This window comes from Protopterus annectens, chromosome 8.part0 (genome assembly GCF_019279795.1).
Source record: "Protopterus annectens isolate FY-2018-M chromosome 8.part0, PAN1.0, whole genome shotgun sequence".
Taxonomy (NCBI): domain Eukaryota; kingdom Metazoa; phylum Chordata; order Ceratodontiformes; family Protopteridae; genus Protopterus; species Protopterus annectens.
The window spans coordinates 1,418,195,958-1,418,207,031 of record NC_056741.1 but is presented as its reverse complement, the minus strand read 5'-3'; the positions used below and the strand labels follow the sequence as shown (position 1 = coordinate 1,418,207,031).

Genomic DNA, 11,074 nt, shown 5'->3' with positions numbered 1-11,074 from the left:
GGAGATGGTTAGGAATATGTGTTTATTGTATTTAAGCCGCTGGTCGATTGTAAGACCTAGTAGTTTTGCCTCAGAGACAGGGATGATGTGGGTCTTGTTGGCTGAGAGTATGGAGAAGGTGAGGTCATTCGTTTTTATTGGGTGGAATAGCATTAATTGTGTTTTTTTTAGGGTTCCGTATCAGTTAGGAATTGTTTAGCTAGTGTTCTATCTCTGTGAAGAATTCTTGGACTTGGATTTGTAGAAGATGGATGTTAGGTGCAGAGAAGATTATGGTAGTGTCATCTGCATATTGGGCTATATCGGCTTTTGTGGTTGCCAAGTGGAGTTAGTTTGTAAAGATGTTGAAGAGAAGGGGGCCAAGGATTGAGCCTTGAGGTAGGCCACATTTGATGGGAAGTGGGCAGATAGGCAGTTGGGCCAGATTGAGAGCGGTTGTCTAGGTAGCTACTGAACCATTGTAGGGTGGAATTGTCAAGGTTGAGTTCGGAGAGATAGGATAGGAGTTTATTGTGGGAAACTGTGTTGAATGCTTTGGATAGGTCTAGAAAGGTGTCAGAGACAAGTTTCCCTTGGTCTCTGTATGAGTTTATGGTGCTGGTGAAGTTAATTAGGGCAGTGGTTGTACTATGAGTTGGTTGAAATCCGTGTTGGGTTTTAGAGAGCAGGTTGCTGGAGAGTAGATGGGTGAGGAGTTGGTAATGGATACACCTTTCTAGAATTTTTGATAGGGATGAAAGGATTGCAATGGGTTGGTAGCTGGAAAGGTTGGTGGAGGGGCCACCATTGTGAATGGAGATGATGTATGAGGTTTTCCATAAGGATGAAATGTAGTGTTCAGTAGTGGATCTGTTTATTAGTAGTGAGATGGGGTAAGCAATGGCCCTTGAAGCAAGTTGGAAGTGTTCAGCAGGGAGACTGTCTGTAGCAAGGGTAGTTGGTTTGAGTTTTGCTAGGAGTTTTTGGATGGTTGATATTGATACTGGTTTGAGTGAAAATGAGGTGGTGTTTGATTGGGCTTTGGGGGTTGATGGTGGGTTGGTGGGGTTTGTATCATTTGTGAGTTTCAGTATGAAGGAGGTGAAATAGTTGTTGAAGTTGGAGGCTATATCAAGGTTAGTGCCTTCTATATTTGGTGGTGGTGTGGTGTATTTTCTGGGTTGGAAGATGTTCTTCACTGCAGCCCAGAATTTCTGTGGGTTGTTACTATATTTTCTTTGTAAGAATATATAGTGATTTTGTTTGTCAATCTTAACCTGTTTTTTCCCCTTATTTCTAAGTTCTGAAAAGGCTTGTCTAGTTGTGGGTGATTTGTGTAGTTGCCAGATTTTCCATGCTTTGTCCCTTTGTTTTAATAAGGCCTTTGTGGTTTTCTGTAACCAGGGGGTAGGATTGCTGTGTATCCTGATTGTTTTGATTGAGGCTAGATGGTTTAGGATCCTTAGGAATGTGGAGTTAAAGTATTCTACTGCCTTGTCCAGAGGGTGGGTTTTGATGGGAGTCCATTTACAGGATGTTAAGGTTTCTGTGAATTGGTCTAAGGGGAAGGTTTTGTGGGAACAGGTTTGTAGCAGGGAGGGCGGGTTGTTACATTTAAGTTTGTGTCAAAGGATGAAAGTTGGGTTGTGGTCACGGAGAGCATTGGGTAGTGTACCACAATGGTGGGAAGTGTTGGCCTGGTTAGTGAGGATCCAGTCTAATATGGATTCTCTTTTGGTGGTCTTATCTATACGTGTGGGTGTTTACATGAGTTGGGTGAAGTTATATAGGTTAATGTGGTGGGTGGATGTTGGGGAGTTGATAGAGTTCCAGTGTATGTTAACATCGCCTAGTACTATAGTTTCTTGGTGGAAGGAGTGGGAAGCCCAGTGGAGTATTGTTTCTAGGGTGTTTATGTTGTCACCTGGTGGTATATAGATACGGAGTAAGTTTAGATGCTTGTGTTGGTTTAGGGGGAGTTTAGCAAGTATTGTTTCAGCGTTTTTGAAGTTTGGGGGTTCTTTTTGTAGGAGCTGGATCTTTAAGTTAGATTTGTAAAGTAGGCAATACCTCCACCTCTTTTCTGTGTTTTGTCTACCCTTAGAATATTATAGCTGGGTGGAGTTACAGAGTTGTCTTTGATATGAGGCTTAAGCCATGTCTCTGTTATGAGTATTATAGCAGGGTTATATATAGAAATAGCTGAATGTGGCAAAAAGGCAGGTGAATCATTGTACTAAAGGGAAATAATTTGTTAACTTTAATTGGGTGCAATGTAATCTGAAAAGTTGATGAGCAACATATTTTATAAGGCTTTTTGAAATGTGAAGGCATTGGCACTTACAAATGGAACACAAGAAAAGGTATATTCAAGTTTACGGCTAAGGCTACTTCTGGCAATTAATCTCCTTGTTTTAGAAGTTAGGAGATTAATAAGACTATTGGCTAGTTTTACTCTGTTGAAGATGTTAGTAACATACCTCTCAACCTCTTAGCATAAGAAATATAGACAAAGGCAAAAATATTGGGGCGGGGTCAAAGGCCCAAAAATAGGGACAAATTTTAAATATTTTACATATAAAATTAGAAAGTTGCTAGTATAATAGATTTAGCATCATGATGCATTATCTGAAGGATATGAAGTCTGAAACTCAGATGTCTGTCATTATTTATTGACTTCAATCTTCACAGATTTTCCAGAAAACCACACATTTTATAAGGAACAGACCAAAAATAAGAGGCAGAAATCTGAACATTCTGCAAAAATCTGGACAGGTGAGAGGTATGATTAGTAATAAAGATGTTGATATGAAGGTGAAAGTTTAATGAGCAACCAGTATAGACACATATGTGTCTTTTAACCCATTTGTTAACTGGTGAGTGAGCATATTTTCAATTGAATGAGTTTAATGCAGCAAATGATAGCTTAGCGGATTGGAGCTTTTGAGGAAGGAAGACAGAAGACACTGAGGTATTTCAAAAATCATATATTTGAGGGCATCCACCATATGTTCCCATACTAAAGCTTGTCATTTAGACTCAGACTTTAAATAACTGTTTGAAAGTAGGCAGGACCTTGAATCATAATTGTGGAAATATTCCCTAAGAGAAAATCGCCTGTGGCCACTGCTGGTCCATGTGCAGGACTCGTATCACAGCACTGACATTGGCATGTTTCTTTCTGAGCACTGAATTTTTGTCATCTGATCTCCAGTGCATTTCTATTAAATGGTCCTCATCACAAAGACCATACACAAAATTTCCTTGGAGCTGTTTGGGGGTTGGTACTCCCTTTGCCTCATGATCCTAATGTACCTCGAGGAGTCTGAGCATCCTATGGCCATCATGTCCATATTGTTTAAAGACAGTGGTTCCTCTCACACCATATAACTCCCCTCTGGATGACCCTTCCTTGTGAGATGTCCTGAATCTCTTGTTGTCCTTTATGGACTGGTGTTGTCACCTGATTTCCCCTTCCCAATATATATATATATATATCAACAAGGAATAGGACTGTTGTGCCATCCATCTATTGTGTCAGACACAGGGGATGCCATTAATGCAAACTAGAAGCAGTTTGACTCTATGCAGAAACAACAAAAGGGTGAATGTTCTTTCCTTGCTGCAATCTGAGTGGAGCAAATCCTTATCCTGGCATCCTCAGGTTAACTCCTGGATGATTGCTTCTGTCAATCACAGGGCTTGGAGACCCAAACATTTTGCTGTGTTGATACACAAGACATCCAAGGTCATGGACAGGGATTGCAAGTGAGTATAATTCTATTCCTTCTTGGGGATTAGAGTCCCCAGATATTTGTCTCACCTTTTCATGTTTCACTCCTGCCTAGGCAACCAGGCACTGAAGATGTTTTCTGCTTCCATGAGTCTAGGCTAAGGGAGGGGATGGTTAAGATTATTGCTGTGACCTCAAAAGAGGACTATCATATACCACACTACATTTCTCACTGTAAAACACTGCAGCAAGTGTCACAGGCTCACTCATATTCCTGCAGGAAATGCTTGACTAGGACCCTCCTCCCATGAAGAGGAGCTTGTTAACTCCATCATGTATACCCTTTCAAGGGAAGAGTTCTGTTTGTACTGCCCTATAGGGACTTGCAATAATCTCTTCAACAAAAAAACAGACTTGCCATGGTGGAGGACTTTCACAATCCACTTCAGCATTCATCTACTCCTTTTAGGCCAGTCACTCTCAACAGAGGAAGATGCCTCCTTAGAGTCTATAGAAGACCTTAAAGGGAATGCATGTAGTCTTGCCCTTCCCGTTCATCAATGAAAGCAAATAGGATGAGTCTAGGCTGTATTCTGGGGCTACAGATGGTAGATGGTTCCCAGAGAATTCCCTGGAATGTAGAACCATTTCCACAGACCTCTAGGGATGGGACCAAAATCTGCTCCTCAAGGGAATTGTTAAGACTGTAGAGGCTGTCCTTCTTTCAGAACAAAGGCAAGAGTTCTACTACTACCTCATACTTGCACTAAAGGGGATGGACTGTTTTTGCCCCATCATCAACACCAGTGACTTCAGTCTAATCCTCAAGTTCTGGATGGTGACTGTCCAAGGAGGGACTTCCTATAGCATACTTTGAATGGGCATTCTTATTGTTGCAGCCTGTAGGGATAGCAATAAATTAAGAGAAGTTCTCTCTGGTCCCAACTAAGAGGTTGCTATTTTTGTTATTGAGCCAGTCACTCAAGGAATGGTTATTCCTGCCCTCAGAAAGGGCTCAGGAAATGATGAATTTGACAGGCTTGGTTCAGCTCTGAGGCATGGATCTAGGTTTTACAGAGGACTGTTCGATTTTGAATTGAGGTGTTTAGTGGCAAGTCTATTTATAGCACTTCCGCGGTGGTGCAGCGGTAGCGTTGTTACCCCACAACAAGAGGTTCTCCCATTCAATTCTCGGCTTGGGTTGGGAGTGCCTTCTGTGTGGAGTCTGCATGTCCTCCCTGCGGTCGAGTGGGCATTCGAAAGACATGCGTTGAATGGGCGTGCCTTCGTTGAAGGTTGGGCGTCGGGCTGGCAACTCGACACCATAAAAACCAGCTGCCAATCATTAGCGGAACGGAGTTCCACTGTGGTGACTCCTAACTGGGAAAAGCCGAAAGACTAACGAACAAGTGGCAAATCTATTTATAAAACTAGAGAAAGTGTGATGCTAAGACAGGCTCTTGTGGGACATCTTGAGATACAGAGGCTGAAAGGTGACAGAGGGTCAGATTCTAACTTTAGATGATTTGCAGATGTGCTAGCTGAAGAACAGTCAGTTACAGTAAAGCTGAAACTGGCTAATAAAAGAGCATGTTTATACAGATGGTGGTCGACCATGTCAATGACTTTATATTATTGATTCATCAGAAAACTCTAATAGAAAGTCATCGACTTTAGCTGTGCCATTAGAAGCTGGGCCAGAGTCTTAGTAGAATACGGGGTAACGCCTAGATCTTGTAACTAAAGCAGTGACCTTTTCTTTCATTTTGTTGTACATACAATTGTCACATAGACAACATGAGTTTGACATAAGATTTACATTTTTATTGACTATACATTAAACTGTTGCTGTAATACATATTCTGTAATATATGGCTGAACACATTTCTTCTCTGCCTTTGTTTGTTAAAAGGTATAAATAAATTAATAATGGGATAAATACTAAGCAGTGAGGCTATTGTGCTTATTTGCCTTTTTGACAAGTTCTGAGTTAAAATTTACAACATCATAGAAGTGCAGTAATGACAACTGAAACTGTTTTTATGAATCTGTTCTTTTAATTCTAACAGAGATCTTGTCTAGAAGAAAATACATAACTACACATTTTGTGGCTATGCCTGCAACATCTGTAACAGAGGAGCATTGTACCAAAATAGGGCAGCCAGACATATAATCTAAGATATTGCCATTGCTCCAGCAGGAAGCCTGTTTCAGGGATTTCAATCTCTCTTCCTCTGAAATGAAACATGATCTCTTGAATTAAGTAGACAACTGATGGGGAAATGTTAGAATGATAATTTTTTACAACAATCAATAGATCCTTTATTCATTAACAAACGTTTCTAGTTGTTCACTGTGTGTCTGGAAGACCTACTTCATTGCTTTGAATGGGGAAGGGAATGTCGCCATATTTGTAAAGTCAAGGTGAATGAGCTGCACCGAGAGCTGAGCATCTGGAGCTTAATAATAAAATGGGGTGGGAAGCTGATGAAAAAAAACATAACTGTCAAATGTTTCTTTACAAATATAGAAGTATTTCAACCTCAACTGGTAAAATTAGACTTTACAAATTCTATCAAGTGACCATTTTGTATCATGTAATCCTGCTTAAAGCTGAACAAACTGAACCATTCAAAATTATTTTTTGGGATCGGCAAAGATTTCTTACGATGATTTGTGTATTTATTCTCTTCTGCAGTATTAAACTATGTTATCAGTACCCTTTTGTTATAACATGTTGCTCAAAGCTAAATGCTTTGGCTTCTCACTTCTTGTTTTGAATTTTACTTTTAATAGGCCTTTCTCAGATAAGGCAACATAGTGTCTTCTGAAATATAACCAAAGGCTGTTTTTTTTTTTTTTTGTGGTGGTGGTGGTGGTGGTGGTGGGGGAGGGGGAGGTCAAGTTTGAACTATGACAGCTTGTTGATTCCAAATGAGGGTAAAGTATGTATATGTTGCTTTTTTGTAGATTATATGTAATATTGCATACTTTTGTGCTTAAAACTATGATATTCTAAATTACTGCATGGAGACACAAAGAAGCAATCTGTATTCTTCCCTTGATGCTTTGCATATATAGCACTCCACCTATCAGTAACCAAAGATTATACACAGATACAGTCAAGCACACACAAATGCACATATGCATACACACATATACAAACTCAAACATGCACATACAGAGATATAGACAGACACACATACACACACACACACACACACACACACACACACACACACACACACACACACACACACACACACACACACACACACACACGTACATGCACAGATAGATACACTTGCACTCACACAGACATATACACACAAACATGTATATACATACACACACACACACACACACACACACACACACACACACACACACACACACACACACACACACACACGTACATGCACAGATAGATACACATGCACTCACACAGACATATACACGCAAACATGCACATACATACACACACACACACACACACACACACACACACACACACACACACACACACACACACACACACACACACACACACATACATACACATATACAGACAGAAGCTCTGCTGCATCGTCATACAAATATGCTTCTTTAAAATTGCTTTCCCAGGTATGCCGCTGAGGCGTGACTTGTGTGATAGCTCAGCTCACTTTGCTACTTGTTCTAAATGATTTAACAAACTCCTTTTGCTGTAACTGTGTGTGAATAAAACTGCAGTCTTATGTATCCTGACATGGGTTTACAACACAACATTTTTAAATGTTTTATTAAAATGTGGTTTACTGTTTTTCTTGGGGTTTATAGCAGAACATGAACCGACATGCCCCCTTCAAATTAATAACAATTCTTAGTCTTGCACTTGTTTTGGGTTTATAGTAGCATGCAGCTTTGCACTTGCTTTGGCATTTATATCAGAATGTGAGCATTTTTCCTGTAGTGAGTAGACTAGTACCTGTGCTTGTTTCCTTTGGATTATGCATCACAACGTGGCCTTGTACTTCCTTTGCAGTTTGCACTATCCCACAGGATCATGCTTCCCTGTCATTTCATGTTCACATTTTCAGTTCTGGTTTTGTTTTCTCTTTTTGCAGTTCTTTGTGCCATGAAGGAGGACAGTGAGAAGGTGCCTGCATTACTGACCGACTACATTTTAAAAGGTAGTCCACAATGCTTATTTTTCTACCCCCTGTCTAAGGGGTAGTCATAGCTATTGTCCTTCCTCTGTCTGGGTGGGTGGGTGGGAGGGACTGTAACTATCCTAGCTGCGTATTTAAACTCTAGGACAGCAGGTGCATTTAGGATTGAGTGAACTCATGTCTGTAGAAGACTTGAGAGCACTTCTTCTTCCTGTTGTTCCCTCTGATATTAATTTTTTTGGGGGGTCTCAGTGTTCCAGCTGATCTGTCTCACTACTGACTGTGGACTTTGGTTCAACACCTGGAACATGATTGCTTGTATTTCAGTTTATTGTATGTGTGACATGCTGAAGTGCCATACAAACAGAGGTGCAACCTCCAGTGTGACAGTAAATCCAGGACCCTTCTCTATCTCTACTGGTGGAGTACCCATGTGAAAGCTGGGAATGCTACAGCATTTCTGTGCAAGAAATGGGGACATCATTTGTGTTTTTGGTCCACATTTTCCTTTTGATAAACCCTATTGTGATTCAATGCTTTGGCTGTGAATTAGAGCTATTGTGCTTGTGTATGTGACTGTCTTGCTTTTACTGATATTTCTTCTTTAGCTTAGAGATTACTGTGCTAGGGAAGAGTCATGAAATTCACTGTATAGATCATGCTTTATACTGGTGCATCTTAAAAATGTCAGAAGTGAAAATGCATGGGTAGGCAATAGAAATGGAATGAAATGTATCTATAATTAAAATATGTGAAATGAAAAATAAATGATGAACTAGAGTTGCAAGTTCAGAGAATGTTAAGTTTGCAAATAGTAAGAAAGCAGGCCTGCATCAGAGTGAGAGTCAACAAAAGGGTAGAAGAAACATTATACATTGATAGCTCTGGAGTCAAGCAATATGGCAAAGCATTTAAAAATGCAATGCTGGCTGAGGTGGAGCTTGGAATATGTTAACTGAGGACACTGAGGGTGCTGCTTGAAGGTTTACATACTATAACCATATTATAGGTATATAATTTGTGCATTCACAACTTGTCAGTGCATGACCTAGTTTGTCAAATTATCAGAGCCCTTTCTGACCATCAAGAAGTCTTTGAAAAAGAAATCACCATAGAACTACCCCCATGGTCGAAATTAATGTTGTTCGGGTCTCGTCCCATCTAATATGTTATACCATTGTCTTCTGGTAGCAACAGTGCTTTTTTGCATGTTAGGAGCTTGAATTTTTTTCCATTGTTTATAACACTCATAATTTGTAATGAGCTCATGAGTATAAAGCTTGTTATATGGAGGTATACACTTTATTTGTTTACATGTGGCTGTTGACATCGGCAATAACAACTTCCCTACATCAGATCAGGCTAGCCTACCAGAATAGCTAAACATTATACTGCTCTTGTGCATGATGTATTTATTGCAGTTTTCTTCATTTTTAATGTGTTTTTATCATCAGTTCACCTTAGACGTTAAAGATAATATACAAAGCGATGATATGTAAGTTATAATTCACACACAGTAGTGGCAGCACTATCTTATTTTGATTCTTTTGTTATTAATTTCACTGAAGGATTCCATATGATAATTTTTCATTGAGCTCATTACACCCAGTAGCTTTCGATTTGGTCCGATTGTACCCCAGTCTGAGAAGTAAATTCACTTAATATTTTAGTATAATTGTTTATTGTATTTCATTTATTACTCAGATAAACCACGTTTATATCACGTCATCGAAAGCCAAAAACACCGAACACCATTTAATCAAACATAAATAATCTAAAGCAGACAATATCGAACATTCAGAACAGCGAATTTTTTTCCAGGAAAAAAATTTGCTATTCCGAAACACATTCACACAACACAGGCACACCAAAAAAACAGCAATCCACACACTTACACTTAAAATCATACATCTAACCCTACACTAAACTATGCAAACACTACTATCTATCCACTTACCTTAACCCAACCCTAACCCTAAGGTCCATCACTATCGCACACTCACCTTACCCGTGCCCTAACCCTAACTCACTTAACCCACCCCTAACCCTAAACTCTGTCACTATCGCACACTCACCTCTCCAGCGCCCTAACCCTAACTCACGTAACCCACGCCCTAAACCTAACATCCACACAATCACACACTTACCTGAACCCCCGTAACTTTCCATCACAGTGCTAAAAATAGCGAAGCCACAGAAATGGACAACTGAATTCTTTCCCTAGGAAAGAATTCGATGTTCTGCAGCTTCGCTATTTTTAACGTTCGCTGTATAGGGTTTGACATTGTGGCATTCAACATTATCGGCTTTCGATAATGTGATATGAACCTGATAAACCCACTAGGTACACACCTCTTTTCAATAAGCAACATTGGGTGCCCAGTGCACAGTAGGTAAATGGATTTTGAGAAAATCTGTATATAAAGTATATAGCTCTAACTATGCTTGCATGCAAACATAGATACATTACATTTTGACAAAATAGATAAATACTTGAAGAATAAATGAGCTCCCTATTGAAATGATGTCACTCGATATGACTAATGCTGACAAGTTTAAAGAAAAAAAAATGCCCTCACTACCTCCCAAACTTATATATACCAACTCTGAGATAGCCATACCTTGGAGAAAAGGGAATATTCCAAGAAATGGCATCTCAGACTTAGTATATGTAATTGCATTCTTTCAGCCATTCAATCTCTGTATTTCAGGACTCACTGTAGCCGGTCCCAATGTTTCAAATGATTACCAAATAAATATGTTTGTTTTTGAGAAAGTATATGTTTTGAAGCACAAAACTATAATCCACATTAAAAAAAAAAAAACATCAACTATCAGAAGTTCTTTTAATGCAAGGAAAATTATCAGGAAATTGGAAGGTTTGGGGATCTAGAAATTTGATTTGTCCCATACTGCCAGTGGATAGCCAAGAACCTTATTAAAATGTATCACAATTCTGTACATCACAGGGGAAGAAGACTTGAAGACAATTAACTTGTTTCCTTTTCTTGAAGAGGAGAAAGACAAAAAAGATGAGCTCAGGCATTGTGATCTAGAAAGAACTTGCCATTAGTACACAATTTGTTCTTTATGAGTGTACAAGGTCCTAGTTTAACTATATATGCTTATGATACTAAGCTGAAGAACCATGCCAAAGGCTATGAAACTGATGTATTTGCTTGACTTGTTAATAAGAGACAGAACAGTTTGC

The 11,074-nt window shown here is 39.4% G+C and overlaps 1 protein-coding gene across 5 annotated transcripts in view; it reads left to right on the top strand.

Annotated features, from left to right (window-relative positions):
• Nucleotides 1-11,074, top strand: part of FEZ1 (fasciculation and elongation protein zeta 1) — a 248,569-nt gene that overhangs the window by 216,209 nt on the left and 21,286 nt on the right. For 4 of the 5 annotated variants that reach the window (XM_044081023.1, XM_044081022.1, XM_044081020.1 and 1 more), the window contains one exon: nt 7,819-7,884. The exons of the other annotated variant lie outside the window; for it this stretch is intronic. In XM_044081023.1, the coding sequence (XP_043936958.1) occupies nt 7,819-7,884 (66 nt within the window). The remainder of the gene's footprint in view (nt 1-7,818; nt 7,885-11,074) is intronic. 5 annotated transcript variants of the gene reach the window in all.